Source organism: Oncorhynchus masou, chromosome 11, assembly GCF_036934945.1.
Source record: "Oncorhynchus masou masou isolate Uvic2021 chromosome 11, UVic_Omas_1.1, whole genome shotgun sequence".
In the NCBI taxonomy this organism is placed as follows: Eukaryota; Metazoa; Chordata; class Actinopteri; order Salmoniformes; family Salmonidae; genus Oncorhynchus; species Oncorhynchus masou.
Genome location: NC_088222.1, coordinates 34,018,035 through 34,042,353, shown reverse-complemented (window position 1 = coordinate 34,042,353; position 24,319 = coordinate 34,018,035). Strand labels below are relative to the sequence as shown.

Sequence of the window (24,319 nt, the reverse complement as noted above, 5' to 3'; positions counted from 1 at the left end):
GCTACTTCACCTGCTGGACCGTGTGAGACCAGCCACCCGGACAGCTGATGAAACTGAATAGTATTTCTGTCTGTGGGGAAAAACCCATTCTGATTGGCTGGGCCAGGCTCCCCAATGAGTGCCCTCCCAGGTCCACCCATAGCCGCGCCCCTGCCCAGTCATGTGTAATCCATAGATTAGGGGCTATTGAATTTATTTAAATTGTATTTATATTTTTGTTCAGTATATATATAGTATATATATATATATATATATATATATATATATACTATATATATTATTTTATTGATACTTGGAGTGAAAGTATCCATGTAATATCGCGATATGTAACTGTATAGATTTTTCCCCCATCACAAAAGTGTAGTATAGTACTGCGTCCTACAGATGCTGATCCTCGAAACAGGAAGTGTTCCCTCATGGCACCACCAGATAGGCTGTTGTGGCGCCAGGGTTCCCTATAGTCTACCATGGTGGAGTACTTTAGGAGCACCAGAGAGCTCGGTGGGGGAGTTGGACTCAGCAGCCGTCTGCTAATATGAGCTCCTGGAGAAAGAGGGAGTCCTGAGAGAGATGGAGAGAGCGTGAAGAAGTACAGAATCCCGAGAGATGTAGCTCGAGGCTGCGTGTGCGTGTGTCGGCTCAGAGGGATTCTTAGCTGGAAATGGGGGCCTGTGTGGGAATGTGTGAGGCTTGGGAGTGTATGAGGCTGTCTGGTTGTTTGTTGCTCCTGCTCCATATGAGAGGGAGGTGTTAACGATGTCTGCCGTTGGCCTTGAACACAGTCTTCATTAAGAACAAATAAACACATCTACTCTTACTAACTGATTCAGGGTGCCCCGCGGGAACACCAGTCCACAAAGCTGAAAATGAGGGCACTGAATTTAGCTCACTTGGCGCTAAATTAGAACCCAATTTTGCTGTCTAACCAAATACGAAGCTGAAAGTGCAACTAGTTTCTTGTTTCTTTCCTTATGATCCCTGGAGACTTAATGTGAAACCAGTCATATGGCAGCAAACTGAAACTCATATCAACATGATATTGTATTTCGCCCCCGTTTCCACAGTGAAGTAGGCTATAAATAGCTGTGTCGTTATACCACATTTCCATTGTATGCCATCATAATTTGTGGGGATGATATTTGGAGACCCAAGCTACAGGCTTCTGTGGCGCCGAAACGCCCAAGTTGATGTATGCACTTTATAATGTTTGAATTATATGCTCAGGCTTTTCTCAGCTTTATTTGACTATTTGTACCATGTAAAATATTAGCCACTGTCAGGAGTCACACTCAGTAATACCAACATACATTTATAACTGTCTTTAGTGTTAGTTTCCTTCAACTCGTAGCCTACATTTTGCATCATTCCATTCCGCTTACATTTCTTCCTTTGTCACGCCCCTGTAGTCGTTCCTGAGGGTCGCTGGCATTAGTGGATCATGTTAGGTTAACGTTGCGCAATAACTTGGGACTTGTAGTCTATTTGAATCATTATGGAACCTAGACTACACATCGCAGGTTAAACCTGGAGCCTGGCGCAATGATTGGATCCTTGTCATTACAATTCCATGATTCATGAGGATTAGGTTAGATTTATAGGATTCGCCTATTGTTCAAACCATATGGTGCACTTTTTTCACCTTCCAATATTTAATGGATTTAACTTGATATGGCAACTTTTAGGATGAATAAAATATGTTTAGTGCGTAAAGGCTCCAAACCAGTTCTTTTTACAAGTCACACATACTTTCCTAACCCTAAAATGTGTCTGAATAATCTAAAAGATCAGAATATTTTTAAACCAGTTGGTGCTGAAACGGAGACAAATATGCATATATTTAGATGGCTTCCTTTCATTGATCCCTAATGTTCTGAACCCGTTGTTCCCTCTGTGTATTCTAGTGAGTCTGTCGAAAAAAATGGAATTAACTGGATAGATTAAGATAAATGTAATAAACTCTATTGAATGAAACCTCTGTTGGCCAGAACATGGGAGAGTTGTATTCAGCCAGCGCAAGCAAACCGCCCCTGCAAAGCCCGTTACGCGACTGCATAAGGTGAGTCTGAATACCAACCACTGGGGAAGCCAGTTCCTGCCTTTCTAGGGAGTTTATCCATTGGGGTTTTATAGCATTTTAGACTGGGTTTCTGTATAGCACTTTGAAATCTGACTGTAAACTCTCCTTCCAGCCTCATATTTAACATCTCCAATGCAAAATTAAATCTAGAATCGGCTTCCTATTTCGCAACAAAGCCTCCTTCACTCACGCCGCCAAACATACCTTCGTAAAACTGACTATCCTACCGATCCTTGACTTTGGCGATGTCATTTACAAAACAGCTTCCAACACTCTACTCAGCAAACTGGATGCAGTCAATCACAGTGCCATCCGTTTTGTCACCAAAGCCCCTTATACCACCCACCACTGCGACCTGTATGCTCAAGTCGGCTGGCCCTCACTACATATTCGTCCCCAGACCCACTGGCTCCAGGTCATCTAAAAGTCTATGCTAGGTAAAGCTCCGCCTTATCTCAGCGCACTGGTCACGATAACAACACCCACCCACAGCACGCGCTCCAGCAGGTATATCTCACTGGTCATCCCCAAAGCCAACACCACCTTTGGCCGCCATTGCTTCCAGTACTCTGTTGCCAATGACTGGAACGATTTGAAAAAAATCGCTGAAGCTGGAGACTTATATTTCCCTCACTAACTTTAAACATCAGCTATCTGAGCAGCTAACTGATCGCTGCAGCTGTACATAGCCCATCTGTAAATAACCCACCCAATCTACCTACCTCATCCCCATATTGTTTTTATTTACTTTTCTGCTCTTTTGCACACCAGTATTTCTACTTGCACATCATCATCTGCTCATCTATCACTCCAGGGTTAATTTGCTAAATTGTAATTACTTTGCTACTGTGGCCTATTTATTGCCTTACCTCCTCACACCATTTGCACACACTGTATATAGACATTCTTTTTTTCTATTGTGTTATTGACTGTACACTTGTTTATTCCATGTGTAACTCTGTGTTGTTGTTTGTGTCGCACTGCTTTGCTTTATCTTGGCCAGGCCGCAGTTGTAAATGAGAACTTGTTCTCAACTAGCCTACCTGGTTAAATAAAGGTGAAATAAAATAAAATAAATAAATTAAACATGTGATTGAGCTAGCTACTGTAGCTAGCCACCGGAGGACAATGACTAAACGAGATGCAACAATTCAAGTTTTCTGTCAATGACGTTTGGCTTCTGATGTGATGTGATTGGTATGAAGCCAAATCTAAACTGGCTTTTTTTTGGGGTACGCCAGGATCATTCACAACTGAGCTCACTCAGTTTAGCTTAACGCTGATTGGCTATTATTATTTTCTTTTTTTATTAAGAGAGGCCAAATGCTCACTGGCTTCCCTTGCATTCAATGCTGTGGGTGGCAACAATGTCATACTCTTTTTGACCAGACAGCATCAGGGCTACACATACTGAGACTGGCGCTGTTATGTCCGTTCGGATTCTTTCTCCAGGTGAGATACAGTCAGCCTATTGCGAATTTTAGGACATTTCTGAAATAAAGAGAGATAAAAAAATACATCATTTAAAAAATGATGGGGGGGGGCTGGCTTGAATACATGTCACTGATACCAACTAGTGATGAGTGCGTAAGAAAGGCATTTCATAAGTCTTATAGAATAGTGTTTCTGAAGTAGAATAAATGATTCAGAGTGCAACTGAAAACACAGAGTAGTTTGAGTTCTCCCCAGACCCCTCGGCATGGGGTCTCTGATTATAATTCATGTTTACACAGAAGACAAATGCAAAATGTAATTTTCTCTTCGAGGAGGGCCGGACTGTAGTCAGTGGTATTCAGCTCTGTATGTACTTTAATTGATTTGAAACAGCTTTCCTGGATTTTATTTGTCTGTTTTTGGAGGGAGGAAGCAGGGATCAGCGGGGCGGAGGAGTGGTTGGAAATGGAAGGTGTCGGGGGGGAAAAAGCGGCAGTCTCTCGAAACAACAGAACCATTGTTTAAGTGCATAATTATTGGACCGGCTGGAAGGCGAGAAATGGAGAGAGAAAACGCCCACGATCTTGTCTAGACCACATTAATCTGTTTCTTATGATTGTGACTGATCCCTGAAGTGCATTGCAGTCCTTGCGGAACACTTTAGTTGGTTGGCTGCAACTCTAAGCAGGATGCAGAGTGATGTGTTAACCCTGAAGCAATGTTACTGACTGACTGAGTGAGTGGGGCAGAATCTGCTAATGATGTCAAGAGAAAGAACAAGGAAAGACATACAGAGAGAAAGGGACAGAGAGAGGAGATAGATATAGGGGATCGAATGAGAGACAGAGAGAGGAGATAGATATAGGGGATCGAATGAGAGACAGAGAGAGGAGAAAGATATAGGGGATCGAATGAGAGACAGAGAGAGGAGAAAGATATAGGGGATCGAATGAGAGACAGAGAGAGGAGAAAGATATAGGGGATCGAATGAGAGACAGAGAGAGGAGAAAGATATAGGGGATCGAATGAGAGACAGAGAGGAGATAGATATAGGGGATCGAATGAGAGACAGAGAGAGGAGAAAGATATAGGGGATCGAATGAGAGACAGAGAGGAGATAGATATAGGGAATCGAAAGAGAGACAGAGAGAGGAGAAAGATATAGGGGATCGAATGAGAGACAGAGAGAGGAGAAAGATATGGGGGATCGAATGAGAGACAGAGAGGAGATAGATATAGGGAATCGAAAGAGAGACAGAGAGAGGAGAAAGATATAGGGGATCGAATGAGAGACAGAGAGGAGATAGATATAGGGAATCGAAAGAGAGACAGAGAGAGGAGATAGATATAGGGAATTGAAAGAGAGACAGAGAGGAGATAGATATAGGGAATTGAAAGAGAGACAGAGAGAGGATATAGATATAGGGAATCGAAAGAGAGACAGAGAGAGGAGAAAGATATAGGGAATTGAAAGAGAGACAGAGAGGGAGGGGGGGGAGAGAAATGGAGAAAGAGAGAAGGGGGGAGGGAGTGGGGGGTGAGTCCAGGCCTTTGAAGGTCTCTGTCTGCTGTGACAGACAGCTGGGATTATGGTTGTCAGCGGTTCTCCCAAGGTGGGCTGTTTTTACCATCCCCCTGAAACCGCAGAGTCATGGCCACAGTCTTTTAGGTTCCTCTTCCCCCAACAAACAGAGAGGGAAGAAGGAGCAGGTGTGTTGCAACATGGTGCAGCAGGTTACCTGCTGTTGCATTGCCTTCTTCACTCTCTCTCCTCTTTGTCTCTCTCTCTCAATTCAATTCAAGGGGCTTTATTGGCATGGGAAACGTGTTAACATTGCCAAAGCAAGTGAGGTAGATAATATATAAAGTGAATATATAAAGTGAAATAAAGAAAAAAAATGAACAGTAAACATTACACATACAGAAGTTTCCAAACAATAAAGACAATCCAAATGTCATATTATATATATATACAGTGTTTTAACAATGTACAAATGGTTAAAGGACACAAGATAAAATAAATAGCATAAATATGGGTTGTATTTACAATGGTGTTTGTTCTTCACTGGTTGCCCTTTTCTCGTGGCAACAGGTCACACATCTTGCTGCTGTGATGGCACACAATTTCACCCAGTAGATATGGGAGTTTATCAAAATTGGATTTGTTTTCGATTTCTTTGTGGATCTGTGTAATCTGAGGGAAATATGTCTCTCTAATATGGTCATACATTGGGCAGGAGGTTAGGAAGTGCAGCTCAGTTTCCACCTCATTTTGTGGGCAGTGAGCACATAGCCTGTCTTCTCTTGAGAGCCATGTCTGCCTACGGCGGCCTTTCTCAATAGCAAGGCTATGCTCACTGAGTCTGTACATAGTCAAAGCTTTCCTTAATTTTGGGTCAGTCACAGTGGTCTGGTATTCTGCCGATGTGTACTCTCTGTTTAGGGCCAAATAGCATTCTAGTTTGCTCTGTTTTTTTGTTAATTCTTTCCAATGTGTCAAGTAATTATCTTTTTGTTTTCTCATGATTTGGTTGGGTCTAATTGTGCTGCTGTCCTGGGGCTCTGTAGGGTGTGTTTGTGAACAGAGCCCCAGGACCAGCTTGCTTAGGGGACTCTTCTCCAGGTTCATCTTTCTGTAGGTGATGGCTTTGTTATGGAAGGTTTGGGAATTGCTTCCTTTTAGGTGGTTATAGAATTTAACGGCTCTTTTCTGGATTTTGATAATTAGTGGGTATCGGCCTAATACTGCTCTGCATGCATTATTTTTGCAGAATTCTGCGTGCAGAGTCTCAATTTGGTCCCATTTTGTGAAGTCTTGGTTGGTGAGCGGACCCCAGACCTCACAACCATAAAGGGCAATGGTCTCTCTCTCACACACACACACACACACACACACACACACACACACACACACACACACACACACACACACACACACACACACACACACACACACACACACACACACACACACACACACACACACACACACACACACACACACACACACACACACACACACACAAAGCAGGGTTAACCTGAGTTGGCTCAGTTTCCCCCCACATTTCCTGGCAGCGTGCTTCCTTTCAGTAGCACCTGTTTCCTTCCACATCTCAACAGGTGCACAGATGTCAGCACAGCACAGCACTCTCTAGTTACTCTATCCAAACGAGCTTTTGGCTTGATGGATGGTTAAATGAACGGTTAAATGAAAATTATCACCTTCCCTCTAGCTTGCTATCTCTGGTCTTTGAACCCTAAGTGTTGTAGAGTTATGTTTGTTCAATGAGAATGTTTTGTGTCTTCTGAACCACGAGGGTCATACTCAGTAGGCCTCAGCATCACTGGAGCAGACCGGCTGCTGCTGCTGCTAACGACTGTTGGATGCTGGGAGTTCGACACTGAGCAGGCTGGACAGTTTGGTGTCCTCTGAGGCTCCTGTCTCTTGCATCATGGAGTTTGGATAAGGATATATAGCCTCTTAGCTTCACTTCAGCTCTCATCATTGTCTTCCCTCACTGTGTGTCTCAGACCACAATCTATCCCCGGGCTAGCTGACGACCGATCTGTTTGTACTGTCTTGTCAACTCCTATGATCATTGTCGCACATTAGGAGTTGGAGTTGGTAAGACCGCACAAACAGATCTGGGTTTAGGCTATCCCCGGGCCAACAGAGAGACAAACTTAGTGAAGATGTCCATCCGGATATTTGGAGCTGATAGCTCATAGCTAGGCCGTTTGCTGCAATGGTTTTGTGTGATTGAAGCGATGTAACCCCTGACTCCATTGGATCCTGTGGGTGAAGGGATAGCGTGTGGGTTAGGAATGTGTGATGGGGCTATTTAGGGGAGGAATGGGACAGAGAGACAGGGAGAAGGGGACAGGGACTGAGTGTTGGGATGCCCCAGAGGTCTGTACCCCCAGAGGTCTGTACCCCTATAAATCTGTCAGGACAGTCTCCAGCTACACAACAGAGAGGGAGGGTGCGTTTTGTCGCAATCAGAGCTCAAATAAATGCTAGTCGCCTCACTCACCCTTTTTCCTAGTATTGCATTCTCTATTTTCTTTATTGAACATCCATACCCCCCTCGTCTAATGTAGTCCCAGTGGCAGCAGTGGGGGTGTAGTTAATGTTCTGTAAGTGGTTACAGGGGGTTACAGGGGGCTCACCCCTGGATAATGAGCGGTGCTCTTAAACCCCTCGCCTCTGTCCCCAGACAGCCGTCTCAATGAATGGCTGTTCTGCTTTTCTCTGCTCGCCCACCACCCGGCTGACCCCACTCTAAGCCCCTCAGTTCCCCTGAGCCTTAAATCCAGCCCTTGGCATCACCACCACCTCAAACCGTAAGAAATGAACAAATAACCTCCAACAGGCCTCATTCATTTCTTCCCCATTCTAATGTGATATAAACCAGCACATTCATGGGCCCACTGCCCCATTACTACTTAAAAAAACACAAGATAATGACATGTTGGGATAGGGAAACAGCAGGGCTGGTTCTTGTAAGGAACCAACAGGGGGGGGTGTATTTGTTTCCAGGGATCAAGGAGACTGACAAATGACCTCTCATGGGAAGAGGTGTACACATCTCCTCTGCTCCTATCCTCACCTGGCCCAGGAGTCTTCATTACGAGGAGAAGAGACACCTTCTTTTCAACGTTTCCTATTAGCACATTCTCAAAACAAGCCCAGCGACCTCAGGGGGAAAGAAAGGGGGGATGGAGAATTAGGAGGCTAGCCCTCCATCTGTCCATCTCTTACTCCAGGCATGTTTTCTACCTAGAAGGAGCCTCTGTAGAAGTGGGTGACGTGGGCGAGCGTGGCAGATTGGCGTGGACTATGGCATGGATCTGCTCTGAATATAGACGGACACTGACTGGTGTTAGTGTGCGTAGGAGCCAGCCTGAGTGGTGCGAGGCAGTACCATATTAGACTACAGAAAACAGACATTGTTTTGTTTCTTGAGCGGATGGTCTGGGGACCGGAACATAATTACAAATCATTACTAGACTGGAACGCCAAACAGATCATATATTTGACTAAAGCATAATATTTTCAAACCTTGCTTACATTTGTATACGATCTCATACAGTGTATCACTCTATTATGCGTGGGAATACTTCTGAACAGATTTCCAAAATGAAAATCACTTGAAGCCGATTCCCTGGTGTTTTTACCGTCTTTTATGTAAAAACAAAACAGAAAAATGAACTCGTTTATGTTGTTGCTCAGAACACTTGGGGGACCGAATAAAAGCTGCCAATCGGTGAACCCTGATATAGGCTATGTTGAAATGTGGATAATGATCTGACAAAGTGTGCCAGTTCAGAAGGATACACTTTATCTGCAGAGTGTGTGTGTGTTTTGTGTTCTCCCACTGACAGATGTCTTGCACTGTCTCATCTCTCCGGAGAGCAGCGGTGGTCAATAGCTGTTACAGCAGATAATAGATATTGATCCCTTGGTCTATCTGCTGCTGGCTAGGCATTATCTGGCCTGACCCCTAATGATGGTGTCACGTGCCTTGGTGCTTAAATCCCTGTTTAACATTCTACTGGTAATGGATGGCTTTGTATATATATATATATAACCTACAGAGAGATGAACCTGGAGAAGAGTCCCCTAAGCAAGCTGGTCCTGGGGCTCTATTCACAAACACACCCTACAGAGCCCCAGGACAGCACCCCAATTAGACCCAACCAAATCATGAAAAAACAAAAAGATAATTACTTGACACATTGGAAAGAATTAACAAAAAAACAGAGCAAACTAGAATGCTATTTGGCCCTACACAGAGAGTACACAGCGGCAGAATACCTGACCACTGTGACTGACCCAAAATTAAGGAAAGCTTTGACTATGTACAGACTCAGTGAGCATAGCCTTGCTATTGAGAAAGGCCGCCGTAGGCAGACATGGCTCTCAAGAGAAGACAGGCTATGTGCTCACTGCCCACAAAATGAGGTGGAAACTGAGCTGCACTTCCTAACCTCCTGCCCAATGTATGACCATATTAGAGAGACATATTTCCCTCAGATTACACAGATCCACAAAGAATTTGAAAACAAAACCAATTTTGATAAACTCCCATATCTACTGGGTGAAATTCCACAGTGTGCCATCACAGCAGCAAGATTGTGACCTGTTGCCACGAGAAAAGGGCAACCAGTGAAGAACACACACCATTGTAAATACAACCCATATTTATGCTTATTTATTTTATCTTGTGTCCTTTACCATTTGTACATTGTTAAAACACTGTATATATATAATATGACATTTGTAATGTCTTTATTGTTTTTAAACTTCTGTATGTGTAATGTTTACTGTTAATTTTAATTGTTTATTTCACTTTATATATTCACTTTATATATTATCTACCTCACTTGCTTTGGCAATGTTAACATGTTTCCCATGCCAATAAAGCCCCAGAATTGAATTGAATTGAATTGAATTGAGAGAGAGAGAGAGAGAGAGAGAGAGAGAGAGAGAGAGAGAGAGAGAGAGAGAGAGAGAGAGAGAGAGAGAGGGGTGAGAGAGGGTGAGAGAGGGTGAGAGAGGGTGAGAGAGAGAGAGAGAGAGGCAGGAAGGCAGGCGGAGAGACAGATGACCAGGCGTGGTCTGCTCTCTCTCTGTAAGCTGTGTCTCTGTCATATTACTACTAGGCCGGTCCCTGGGCCCCTTGGGTCTTCCTCTATGAGGCCAGGGGCCCCTGGGACCAGCCTCGCAACAATACTACAGAGAGAGCCAACTCAGAGGCTTTAGTCTGCTATAGTGGAGCACCAGAGGGCTGCCTGCCTCACTGCCACGGCCCTGCGGTACTGGCCCAATCATCAGCTCTGCAGAGATTTAGCCAGTGTGTGCGTGCATGCGTGCCCCCAGAAGCCCAGAGAGAAACGTTAATTACTGGTTGTGTATGCACTGTCATCCTCCATTAGTCTTTTCCTTTCCAGCTCATACACCATGCAGGGAGCTGACTGTTGATGCTTCAGCACAGTGTCTGTCTGAGTAGGACCTACGTGCCATGTACAAGCACTGTAGAGGGGCTCTGTTGAGGTCTTGCATCCTGTATATCGTACTATTAATGGACTTTATCAATGGACTGTTCTGTAGAAATGAGCAGAGTTTGTCTAGTGTTTGGAAGCTCTTGTGGAGTTCTTATTTGTTGGAGTGAGCAGTCTGTGTGATTCAATATGAACCGCGTCTGTGACTGAAGTACTGACCAGTCTCTCTTTTTGTGTTTCCCTCTCTCTGTCCACAGTTCCAGATTTCAGCATCAATGCAGTCTCCACCAATGACAGCCAGGAGCGTGGCGGCCTGGGCCTCCCCAAGGTGTCAGGCCTAGAGCGCAGCCAGGAGAAGAGCCTGGAAAGCTGCAGGGAAGCCCTCGTGCCTCCCCCCGCACCCAGTGCTCCCAAGCAGTCCCTACCCCCGCAGCCCTGTGCGGCTGCCCGCCCCCTGCCTCTGTCCCTACCCTCCTCCCAGGCCCAGCCCTTTCCCCCCAGCTCCCGTCTGGCCCAGGTACCTGTCCACCAGCCCCCACGCTCAGAGGCTTCCCTCAGGCCTCAGATCCCTGAAGTCCTGCCTCTCGCTCAGGGCCAAGAACCCTCGCAGCCCCCCCAACCCAGGCCCCAGCACCAGCCTCAGCCCCTGCCCCACCCGCGGCCTCCGCCCACCGCCAGCCTGCACCCACACCTTCCGTCTCCCGTCCTACCGGCCCACCACCCCAGCCAGAGCCGGGCCGGGCTTCATCGCCCTCCCTCACGCTGTGGGCCACACCCTCGCCCCCTGTCTGCCTACAGCAATAGCCTTAGCTTCAACGGCCTCAGGTGAGTCCCAAGTCTATTTACCTGAAAGTATTCAAACTCTTATCTTATGTCAGCATGTAAATGATTGGCAAGATCAAACCTTGAGTTAGTAATGCACTGAAACCCTCCAGCCAAATAACATTGCTGACTCTCACCAGGGTAGTTAAACCCCCGCCTCTCCAGCTGAGCGATAAGTGCTTGGATTTATTTACCACCCACATTGTCATCCGCTGATAGTAGCCTTCAGCTCTCTACCTACCAGTCACAGCTCTTTACCGATCTCTATGGATCAGCTAGCTGTTCCACCACCCATAGTCAAGCAGCATACTGTGCTTTAATTCAGCGCTCCAGGATAGCCACCCCAGAGCCCCACTCAGCCCCAGTCCCAGCGAAGGCTCTCCGTCTCAGGGAGGAGCTGGCTCTGTGTCTGGAACCCTCTGCCAGTGTGCCAATGGGCCTGGCAGCCTCTGTGAATAATCACATGGTGGTTATGGAGACAGGCGGCAGCTGCTAATAAGCTTTTGGGCTTAGCTTGTTAAGATACTGCTACATGAGTCTCAGAGGGAGAAACCCACACACACAACAACAGGCTCTCTGCCTGGTCTCTTCCTCTCTCTTGCTCTGTCCTTTTTTATGCATGTACCTCTGGAGCTGCTTAAAGGGATCATTTGGGATTTTGGCACTGATGTTCTTTATCCACTTCCCCAGAGTCAGATGAACTTGTGGATACCATGTGTATGTCTCTGTGTCCAGTATGAAGGAAGTTAGTGGTAGTTTGATAATGATACTTAGTGTTAGCTCAATAACTGGAAGTCTATGGGAATCTACTAGCATGCGAGCAGATACCCATAGACTTCCAGTCTTCATTGCACTAAAGCTAGTAGGATTGGCTCATGAAACGACCGCTAACTTCCTTCATACTGGACACAGAGACATACACATGGTATCCACAAGTTCATGTGACTCTGGGGAAGTGGATAAAGAACATCAGTGCCAAAATCCCAAAGTGTGCCTTCAACTAGAGAAGCGTTCAAACACAGATGCGGTTCTATAATGTTTGCCAGTGGTGGTTATTTTAGCAATAAGGCTCGAGGGGGTGTGGTATATGGGCAATATACCACGGCTAAGGGCTGATCTTAGGCACGACGCAACGCGGAGGTTTGAAAACAGCCCATAGCCGTGGTATATTGGCCATATACCACAAACCCCAGAGGTGCCTTATTGCTATTATAAACTGGTTACTAATGTAGTTAGAGCAGTAAAAATAAATGTTTTGTCATACCCGTGGTATACGGTCTGATATACCTAGGGCTGTCAGGCAATCAGCATTCAGGGCTCAAACCACCCAGTTTATAATTGCACTTATAAACTGGGTGGTTTGTGCCCTGAATGCTGATTGGCTGACAGCCCTAGGTATATCAGACCATATACCACGGGTATGACAAAACATTTAATGGGATGTGAAACCTTTCTGTCTATTAGAGCTTCATATCTACTATAAATAGGGGGAAGAGTTGACATGTGGAAGTGATATCATTTTTTTTCTCTCTCTCCCCTTCTCTGTCCTTCTCTCTCTCTAACAGCAGTCGGAGCAGTACCCCGGGCGGTACCAAGCCCCACGGCCCCACTGGCCCGTCCCCACACCTACCCCACCTCCCGCCAGCCGGCTCAGTCGCTGCAGCAGCAGCCACCGCCTTCCCCCTGCCCATCCCAGCCAATCAGATTGCTCCCCACGGCTTCCCCCCCGCCCTGCAGTCCTCGCCACACCCCCATCACCCCAATATGTTTGCGCCTCCAGCAGTCTTGCCCCCACCTCCGCCACTGACGTCTAGCACCCTGCCGGTCCCCGGAGGACACCCCGTCGCTGGGACACCCTACTCAGGTAGGCACGTGTACCAGGCTGCCCCCACCTGGTCTGGCAGGAGAACTGCACCACAACAACAAAGTCGAAAGCTGTAAATTCTCATGGCTGTTGTGGCAGAAACCAGGTCATTTGTGGCAGGTGCGTGTGGAGCACAAGACATGTCAAACTGTGACAGGGAGAGAGAGAGACATAAGGTTCCCTAGGTGTTCATTTATAGGAGACAGCGACTGACGACTGAGGATTGTGTTCGCTGCACTCTGCCGTCTGTGTTTGTCTATAGTAGGGCAGTAGGTGCTGACAGGTCCTTCCCTCTGTCTATATTCTGTTGGGTTTGATTAATTGATTGATTGATTTGGTTACTAAAACAACACACACTATCTTTCCAATCAGGCCATGTGATGAAAGTGCTTATGCCCTCTCCTGTCGTGCCAAACTGTGATCAAATGTGATCATGATTTAGCAACGGTATCGCTCTGAGCAATTCTCACTTTCACAAGGAAATGTGTTCATCTCACCGAAAATCAAAACAGTCAATACAGAATCATTTTTTCTGAAAAGCATGTCAAATGCATTTGTCTATTTCTCCTCGACCTGTTGTGAACCGGTCAGTTAATGAACAGCTCTGGTCTAAAATGGGGTTAGAGGTTTTCATATAATTGCAGTAACGTCGCTGACTCTTCAAGCAGCTCCGTTCAGGAATGCCCTGTGTGACTCCCATAGTGAAGATGAGACAAGGACGTTGTCATCCGGACCATCCTGATTCTCTATCTTGGTGTTAATGTGACATCTGACTAACACCATAGATCCTCTGTAATGGTTGTACTGCACCGTCATGGATATTGTTACTCTCCCTTAAAATAGATCTGGAACAGACACTTTCGTTATCATGGGTATTCTTCCTCGTCTTCTCCGTAACTGTTATAGAACCGATCTGACAGAGACAAACACACACATGCCCTGACCATGAGTCTTCTTCTTTCCTCCTCCTCTTCCTCCTCTTCTCTCCCTCTCCTTTCTCTCTCCTCCAGAACAAGAGCTGCTGCGCCAGGAGCTCAACAACCGTTTCCTCGCCTCGCAGAGCGCCGACCGTGGGGCCTCCCTGGGCCCACCCCCCTACCTGCGCACCGAGCTCCACCAGCACCAGCACCAGCACCAACACCAACACACGCACCAGCACACCCACCAGCACACCTTCACTCCCTTCTCCCACGCCATCATGCCAACCCCTGCACCCCCCATGGTGCGTACCCCAGCCAGAAATGTGAGGATAAGTAGAACACCACTCCGGGGAGGGCCGAGAGGGTTGTGGGTTTTGGGGAGGTAGGGCGGTGGACTGGGGGGTGAGGTGGGGGTGTAATGATAGCAATGTTTGATGATGTCTTATTTTATTAAGCTTTTACAGCAAAAACCTCAAAGTGCTTGGTGTATATGCATTAACAATGGGGTGGAAAGGGTAGTGTTTTTGAACACGGCTGTTTTAATACAGTATTGGTACTATAAGGTAGTCCTAGTCTTGCTGGAGGAAAACGCTTTTTTTGTGTGGCGTGCCTTCTAATAGTAACCATGTGTTTCTCCATTCTTTACCACAATGATGCCTTTCTTCTCCCAAAAACTCTTTCTAGTGTTTTCTCTGGAATATTTTGGGCACCCCAAACTTGAATCCAGCTTTTGCTAAATTGGCAATAACTGCCCCCGAGGCGGAGTTGTTTAATTCTGTGCCAGCTTTGAGAACATAATACCAGTTTAATCATTCTGTCTTAAATGACATCATGTACTGTAGTTAGTTGAGTTTTCATTATAGGAGAATGCTTTGGGTTTGGAGCCCCACTGTTTGTCTGGGGCCACAGGCACTGTGTGGCTGTCCTGCTGATACAGGCCTCCTCACCAGCCCTCTCTCTAACACACACACACACACCCATGGTCCCAGACAACGGACACACACACACACCCATGGTCCCAGACAACGGACACACACACACTTGTTTTTCTATCCTTGTGAGGACCTGAAATATATTTCCATTCAAAATCCGATTTTCCCTAAACCTTACCTCAACCTTAACCCCTAAGCTTAAAATAGCCTTTGTCCTCGTGGGAACGTAGGAAATGTCCCCACAAGGATAGAAGAATAAGACCACACACACACACACACACACACACACACACACACACACACACACACACACACACACACACACACACACACACACACACACACACACACACACACACACACACACACACACACACACACACACACACACACACACACGCCCCTACTGTAACCACAGAGTATTTTGCATTGCTCTGAAGATATTCCTCAAAGGCAGATTGGCTCTCTGGCAGCTAATGAGGACATGAAAGTGTTTTTATGGCCGCAGTGTTTATACTTGACTGGGGGAAATGTATTCCCTAGGTCCACATTAAACCACTAAAACCTCCCCAAACGAGATACAGGGATACACAGAGCTGCATAGTTTATGAGCTCTTCAGTCGCTCACGAAATGGGAGCGCGAGAGGCAGGGAAAGGGCTGTTCAGCCTGAGGATAACGATGTGGTCAAATGGCTCCTCTGTGTTCTTGATTCACTAAACAGCCCAGTCTGACATGTAGATCATTAAGCTTCTCTTTAGCTGCTGGAATATTCTTTCCCTGTTCTTAGTTCTGTTTATTTCCTTCCTTCTACAGTTTGAAAAATTCCCAACCAAAGTTGACCCCTTCTACAGACACAGCGTGAGTTTCTCTGTGTTTGTGGGGTAGTTTGTACACTCAGTACTTGCCTCTCCACCCATCTATCCATGTTAGTTCATGTTGTAGTTCTGTGTGTATTTACACAGTAGCTCCCATGCCTCCACCTCTGCTTCTGCTCGGAGAGAATACAGCATCCTGTCTGTCTGCTAACACGACTGCCTGCTTGCTCATTCATTCACTACTGTACCATTCACACGATGGAACCTGGCTGAATCATTGCAACCCCCTTCCTACTCAAGTGAATAGGACAAATTCTCAATTTAGTTCAATGGCTGTACCGTGTGTGTGTGTGTGTGTGTGTGTGTGTGTGTGTGTGTGTGTGTGTGTGTGTGTGTGTGTGTGTGTGTGTGTGTGTGTGTGTGTGTGTGTGTGTGTGTGTGTGTGTGTGTGGCTAAATGCTTTTGTCTCCACCACACTTGACCTCTGCCTTCAATTACTGCTCTGCTATTCAGCAGCATTCAACTGTTGTGCACGTTGTGAATCAGAGTAGCAATTACATGTTAGTCAGAGTTTGGTCTTAATTCATCTCACCACCGTTAGGTTGGATAACCTCTCTTTAAAATGTGTTAATTAATGTGGAAGTATATTATGTAAGCCTCAACAGACACCCGTTGTGATTGTATAGGAGGATTCTTTCTGGTGAGAGTTCAGTTTTACTCTCAACACTAGCTAAGACTAGCCAATAACTGTAGATTTGTTTTAGTGGCTAATAAGTAACTCATAGGTTATTACTGCGTAATTTCCATGTTAGTGCTTAGTAAATACCTGGTGATTTCAGTACCATTATAAACATGTAACTGTTTTAGTTTTGTGAAACACTTTGAGCCACTAAGGACAGTGACAGTTGTAGCTACCTGACTGACAGCAGTCTGGATATTGAGTTATGGTGGTGTTTGTTGTGACATCATCATATCTGCTATGTTATTCCCCCCCAGCCCACCTGTACCCTGTCATGTCATCATGGCCCCTCCCTCCTTCATCTCAGTGTTCATCCAGCTCCTCCTCCTCTGTCGGAACAACACCACACCCATCCTCACTCCTCTCTTCTGTTCTCAGCTGTTCCACTCCTACCCCCCTGGCGTGTCCGGCATTCCTCCAGTGATCCCTCCGAACGGGCCATTCGGCTCGCTGCAGGGGGCCTTCCAGCCCAAGGTAGGGGCCACACACTTAAGGAGTGAACATGACAAACACATCTTCATTGTAGAGGGCCGTTCGGCCACCCGTCCCAACACACAGCTTAATTAACATGCGTTATCAGAATAGGGAGTGGACTTGGGACACGTGCATGTACACACTAAAGACAGAGACGGTGCTCCCCATACCTCCTCTCACAATGAGCTCTCTCTGTGTTCTGTAGACTTCTAACCCACTGGATGTGGCCTCAAGACCTGGAGCAGTCCCACACACACTCTTACACAAGGACCCCAGGGTAAGTACCCTGTCTGGACACCCTCACACACTCTTACACAAGGACCCCAGGGTAAGCACCCTGTCTGGACACCCTCACACACTCTTACACAAGGACCCCAGGGTAAGCACCCTGTCTGGACACCCACACACACTCTTACACAAGGACCCCAGGGTAAGCACTCTGTCTGGACACACACACTCTTACACAAGGACCCCAGGGTAAGCACCCTGTCTGGACACACACACACTCTTACACAAGGACCCCAGGGTAAGCACCCTGTCTGGACACACACACACACTCTTACACAAGGACCCCAGGGTAAGCACCCTGTCTGGACACCCTCACACACTCTTACACAAGGACCCCAGGGTAAGCACCCTGTCTGGACACCCTCACACACTCTTACACAAGGACCCCAGGGTAAGCACCCTGTCTGGACACCCTCACACACTCTTACACAAGGACCCCAGGGTAAGCACCCTGTCTGGACACACACACACTCTTACACAAGGACCCCAGGGTAAGCACCCTGTCTGGACACCCTCACACACTCTTACACAAGGACCCCAGGGTAAGCACCCTGTCTGGACACACACACACTCTTACACAAGGACCCCAGGGTAAGCACCCTGTCTGGACACACACACACTCTTACACAAGGACCCCAGGGTAAGCACCCTGTCTGGACACCCTCACACACTCTTACACAAGGACCCCAGGGTAAGCACCCTGTCTGGACACCCTCACACACTCTTACACAAGGACCCCAGGGTAAGCACCCTGTCTGGACACCCTCACACACTCTTACACAAGGACCCCAGGGTAAGCACCCTGTCTGGACACACACACACTCTTACACAAGGACCCCAGGGTAAGCACCCTGTCTGGACACACACACACTCTTACACAAGGACCCCAGGGTAAGCACCCTGTCTGGACACCCTCACACACTCTTACACAAGGACCCCAGGGTAAGCACCCTGTCTGGACACCCTCACACACTCTTACACAAGGACCCCAGGGTAAGCACCCTGTCTGGACACACTCACGCATTCAATAGTGAAGCCACGCATAGTTGCTAAATAACAACACCTGAGAGACATGAAAGTAACTGAGCCCCCCCCCTCACTTCACCTCCACCCCCACCCCCACATATATCTATCCCCTCTTTAACTCTCCCCCTTTCTCTCCTCTAGCTAACGGATCCATTTCGGCCCATTCTCAGGGTAGGAATGCTTTAGTTCTCTCTCCCCTAAAAGAAAACTAAAAATAAACGTCCCATAATGTGTCCTTGAGAATCCTGCCTTTGAGGTTAACCATATCTCCTTGTTTTGCGTTTGTCCAGAAACCAGGGAAGTGGTGTGCCATGCATGTCCACATGGCCTGGCAGATCTACCACCACCAACAGAAAGTCAAGGTGAGACCTCCCCTTTGCACTTCCTTCCACTCACAGACGGTAGAGAAACACTGTCTGTTGTGCTTCACTGTAGTGTGGTTCTCTAAACCCCAATGTTTTATCATCTAAGCCCCAAGCCAGTTACATTGGTAGTATAATCCAGCTCCCCTCCTGGAGAGAGACAGTATTGAGAGAGAGTCTTATAAGAGGACTGTCATCTTGTGACATCTTCAGTGGTGTTCTGGAGGGAAAATGCCGTTTACATTTATTTGCATGAGCGTTAACCCATCTTTTGCAGATGACAGTTTAGGACATGTTACTTTACTCGCATACGGCGACCAGCTTCAGGCCGTAGCTCTCAGATAACCCGTCTGCTGCTGTGTAGGCGATGGGTTTTTCATGTGCTGTTTCTCCCTGTCTGGCGTCTTCCAGCAGCAGATGCAGGTCGACCCACACAAGTTGGACTTTGGGCTCAAGCCGGAGTTCCTGAGTAGACCCCCGGGCCCCAGCCTCTTTGGCGCGATGCACCACCCCCACGACTTAGCGCGTCCCGCCACGCTCTTCTCAGCAGCAGGTGAGTGCGAGTTGGTTAGTGTCCTGGGTAAAGGTAGATTGACACCATAGAAATTGGATTACCAGAAGGGACAAAGCCCTTCAGACCATTTCCATTTCTATGATTGACACAATATCTCCAGGACCTCCTCTCCCCACAGAGCTCGATCAATCCCACTGGCCCCATGGTCTATTTTTAACATGGCGCGTCAAGGCAAAGCACCGGTCTCCACATAGGTTACAGATTACATGTTGAGATCAATGCTCTTGCCTCTAAAAAGGGACGCATCCTGCTTATCTTTCCTACATTTTGCATCTCAGTTCAAAATCATTAGGGAAGCTATGATGCTACAATCAAATATTTGAGCGACATTACACATGACTAAGCTGAGGGAGATGAATATCTAGTTTTTCTATCATGAAGATGTCTTACAGCAACTCTTTCTCTTTCCCATGTGAGGTTCTACACACCCGTCAGCCGGCCCGTTCGGCCACCCGTCCCACCACCCTGGCAACTTCCTCACCCCTGCACCTCACTTAGGTAAGGCGCAGCCCACACAGTACACCTAGTCAAGTCAAACTTGATTTAAAGAGATAAAAACGTAGCATTTCAATTGATTTTGAGGGTGTATGGAGCACTGAGAAGTACAGTGTCTGTGTCAGAAGCTGGTTGACACTGTAAAGGAGCAATATAGAGAGGGTGCCGACTGTGTTTGCTCTCTCCTCCCTCCCGTGCTCATTCTCTTGCTCTTTCCCTCCCACTATCTCTCTCTCTGTCTGTCTACCTGTCGCTCTCTCTCTCCCACTCTCTCTCTCTGTCTGCCTGACTCTCTCTCCCTCCCACTCTCTCTCTCTGTCTGCCTGACTCTCTCTCCCTCCCACTCTCTCTCTCTGTCTGCCTGTCTCTCTCTCACTCCCACTCTCTCTCTCTGTCTGCCTGACTCTCTCTCCCTCCCACTCTCTCTCTCTGTCTGCCTGACTCTCTCTCCCTCCCACTCTCTCTCTCTGTCTGCCTGACTCTCTCTCCCTCCCACTCTCTCTCTCTGTCTGCCTGTCTCTCTCTCCCTCCCACTCTCTCTCTCTCTGTCTGCCTGACTCTCTCTCCCTCCCACTCTCTCTCTCTGTCTGCCTGTCTCTCTCTCCCTCCCACTCTCTCTCTCCCTCCCACTCTCTCTCTGTCTGCCTGTCTCTCTCTCCCTCCCACTCTCTCTCTCTCTCTGTCTGCCTGTCTCTCTCTCCCTCCCTCAGAGCCATTCAGTAGGCCTCCCTCATTTGGAGGACTCGCCTCTCTCAGCACAGCAGCCTTTGGTGGGCTTGGAAACCCAGCACTAAGTGAGTTTCATCCCCATGACAACAATGTATACGTGTATTTGACAACCAATCATTTGGATTTCCTGTCAGATTCTGAAAATGAAAAACAAACGTTGCTTGGGGTATTCATGGAATTCTAACGTTAGAGTTGACCGACCATCACACCAGGGAGATATGCCTTTTAACTTGTGTTTTGGTCTCTTCTTCTTTCCGTGTGTTGAATCCCTAACAGCGCCTAACTCTGTGTTTGGCCATAAAGACAGCCCCAATGCACAGCAGCACTTCAGCAACAATCACGAGCCGTGGAACCGGCTGCACCGCACACCGCCCTCCTTCCCCACCCCTCCACCCTGGCTCAAACCTGGCGACTCGGAGAGGAGCGCTTCAGTCAGCTCCCACGAGAGAGACCGAGACTCAGACAAGCGAGACACTTCCTCCGTCAACAAAGATGACAAGGAGAGGTGGGTGTTATGAAGAGACAACTCTGAATGTACCCTAAAGTTATACCACTGACAAACAATGAACTTGTGATACAAATTGAAATATGACTTTAAAGCCCATTGTTGTGTGTGTCCATCCAGGGAAGCCATGGAGAAGCGTCACCAGACCCATCCGTCCCCAGTCCCTATCAACCCCATCAGCCTGTTGGGTCACAGCCGTCCCCCGGAGCCCCCAAGGAACCACCTGCCCCCCAGCGAACCCCCCAGGGATAAGGACAAGCCCAAAGACCGAGACAGGGACAGGGAGCACCCCGAATCCTGGAAAGACAACGGCACAGACGAGCACAAGCTCAAAGAAAATCACCACAGCGACAAGGACACAACGCCAATCATCCACGATGTGCGGGTGTCTGAGGACAAGGCCAATGGCAGAGGGACGACCTCACCCTACATCCGCCAGACCAGCCTGGACCGGCCCAACGGGGGCCTGGGGAGGGGGGAGAGGGAGGCCCTGATGGAGAAGAAGGGAGAGCTGCCCTCTCCATACGAGCACCACAAGAAGAACAACAACGAGGTGAAGGTAAAGGAGGAGAGGAAAGAGGAGCAGGACAGCCCTACGGACAGGGACAGGCCCCCCTCTCACCCACACCCTCACATCCACCCACACCCGCCCCAGGTGCCCCCCACGCCCAGCTTCCACACCCACCCCGCCTCCTCCATGGCGATGCCCATGGGCATGGCGGGCGTCCACCCAATGAACAGCATCAGCGGCCTGGAGAGGACTCGAATGGTGGCCCCCTTCATGGGCATTAGCCCCATCCCAGGGGCAGAGAGGTTCCCCTACCCAGCCTTCCACTGGGACCCCATGAGGGACCCGTACAGGGGACTGGACATCCACAGACGGGACCCTCTGACCAGGGAACTGCTGCTGAGAAACGACCCCCTGCACCGGCTGGCCGGGCAGCGCCTCTACGAGGCAGAACGCTCCTACAGGGACAGAGAAGCTCATGACTTTAACCGCGACCACCACCACCCTCTAGCCCTGGAGCAGCGCCGGGAGCAGGAGGCCCGGGCCCACCTGGAGGAGCGCGAGCGCCTGCACATGCTCAGAGAGGACTATGAGCACGGTCGCCTGCACGTCGCCATGCACCACCCGGCCCTGGAAGGCCACCTGCCACACCCCCACCCCGGCCTCATGGCCCCCGGATTACCCAGCATGCACTACTCCAGGGTCAGCCCCTCGGCCGCCGCTGCAGCGTATGCCGCCCACGCTGCCGCAGCCGCAGCCCACCAGAATGGTATCCTGAACAAAACACCGCCCACGGCCTCACTGAGCGCCCCGCCCCCCCTTATCCCCACGCTGGGTGCCAGGCCAGGATCCCCCAGACGGACTATGCCCCTCACCACAGACATCAGAGACAGACCGTCAGCCCACAACCACAAAGACATAGAGGCACGGTGAACGGAGCGGGGTGCAAACCCAGCCTCACCCTGGACTACAGGCAGATTCTGCCCCATACCCTGTGTCTAACAGGGTTACTAACACTGAACTCACACCAAGCACTTGGCTTTGGGAAAATTAGACTGTACCATAGCTGTGAATAATATGTGGTTGAAAAACACCCACAGATGATGTTTTTGTTTTTAAAAAATGGGTGGGGGGGAAGGAGGATGAAATTATGTAAACAAAAAATGAGATTTTACTAAACTCTTTTTTTCCAGTTTGCTCCTGCTTTTTGTGTGTATTGTTCTCTTGTATAGAAAGCGGCCTGGAATACCCTGAAGGTGTGTAGGCTCATAGAAACGGCACCCTCACAAAGACATTTTGGAATGTACAGGTACTTCAATGCATTGACAGACAGCAAAGTGTGTAGATATGTGTACAGTCAACATGCTCACTCCTTAAGGAACAAATCAAGGTACAAATATGCAAAAGGGTGTTTTGAAAGCTTTACTTTGAACAAATGTAAATAGAGGACTATTATTAAGAAGGAGGAAGGATAGAATGTGCTTTTTGCTGATTGGTTTTTGCTTGACGCGCAGAAAAAGCATTGTACCAGAGACCACCATACCCCCCATTCAACTATGCAACAAATGTCTGGGCTTACACTCTGAAAGCCAGCCTGGTCCCCACCCCAACTAACTCTGACAACACTGTATTCTCTCCACAACCAAGATCTCACAAAACCATAATAATGTATATATCACTGAAATGAAATAGTGCTCGTAGAATTTACACTATACCGTACAACGGTTGTGCAAACGTAAAACAATTTTCTTAAAAATTATACAAAGTTGTGGTGACAATCCTTAAAATGTCTATTATAGAGCTATTTTTATTTTCAGAGGAATTTCAATGCCTGAAGTCGCCGAAAACAGACAGTTTAAAGTGAGAGAGATCCCTTACTTATCAGTTACCCCAACAACTCAACTCACACTACTCCCACTACTAGTCTTGTTTTGGAGAGAATACAGCACATTTACAAAAATACACCACATTATCCCTTCTAAAGGAGTGTACAGTATGTGTTTGGAAATAAGTTATGTTTACCTAACAGTGTATTAAAGTCCTAAGTTGTTGTATCTACAAAAATTTTAAAAAAGACAAAAAAGACGGTCTAAACTATGGATAGTTTGTTTCTAATGAGCAGAGATCTATTTTAGTAGTCCACTGAAGGTTTAGTTGTGCGCTTCAAGACTCTGTGAGAGCCAGATGTTGTGCAGTGTTTTTTAAAACCCCACATTAAAAATGTCCACTGGAGCCGTAGTGGTTAGTCAATGCGTATTGCAGAGAGATTGTTAACAAGAAAAACCTTTTTTGCTGTTAATCATGTATGTTAAAAAAGTATTTCTAGAATCAAAAAATAATAATTTAAGACCAAAAAAAAAAGAAGCGACTGAATCTTCAGCATGCTCCTCATTTAAACTTGTGTTATGTAAATTGTGCCATGTTATTAAAAAATGTGAACTAAAAATGTCTACTGGCTTTTTTATGATCATGAGAGGTAAATAATTGCGGTTGGCACTAGAAATGTAAACATAATGTCCGACCCGACATCAGTGGTGTAAAATAACTATACCGAACAAAAATATGAACGCAACATGTAAAGTGTTGGTCCCATGTTTCATGAGCTGAAATAAAAGATCCCACAAATTTTCCATACGCACAAAAAGCATTATTTTTTTGCACAAATTTGTTTACAACCCTGTTAGTGACAAATATAATCCATCCACCTGAAAGGTGTGGCATATTAAGAAGTTAATTAGACAGTGTGATC

The 24,319-nt window shown here is 47.3% G+C and overlaps 1 protein-coding gene across 3 annotated transcripts in view; it reads left to right on the top strand.

Moving 5' to 3' along the window:
- Positions 1-24,016, top strand: part of LOC135548580 (autism susceptibility gene 2 protein-like) — a 517,275-nt gene extending 493,259 nt beyond the window's left edge. For 2 of the 3 annotated variants that reach the window (XM_064978333.1, XM_064978331.1), the window contains 13 exons: positions 10,774-11,341; positions 12,904-13,202; positions 14,213-14,445; positions 15,869-15,913; positions 16,988-17,083; positions 17,289-17,360; positions 18,539-18,568; positions 18,688-18,759; positions 19,171-19,312; positions 19,751-19,831; positions 20,539-20,622; positions 20,834-21,062; positions 21,183-24,016. In XM_064978333.1, the coding sequence (XP_064834405.1) occupies positions 10,774-11,341; positions 12,904-13,202; positions 14,213-14,445; positions 15,869-15,913; positions 16,988-17,083; positions 17,289-17,360; positions 18,539-18,568; positions 18,688-18,759; positions 19,171-19,312; positions 19,751-19,831; positions 20,539-20,622; positions 20,834-21,062; positions 21,183-22,503 (3,272 nt within the window). In that variant the 3' untranslated portion in view covers positions 22,504-24,016. The remainder of the gene's footprint in view (positions 1-10,773; positions 11,342-12,903; positions 13,203-14,212; positions 14,446-15,868; positions 15,914-16,987; positions 17,084-17,288; positions 17,361-18,538; positions 18,569-18,687; positions 18,760-19,170; positions 19,313-19,750; positions 19,832-20,538; positions 20,623-20,833; positions 21,063-21,182) is intronic. The other variant, XM_064978332.1, reaches the window with a different exon arrangement.
- The last annotated feature ends 303 nt before the right edge of the window (positions 24,017-24,319 follow it).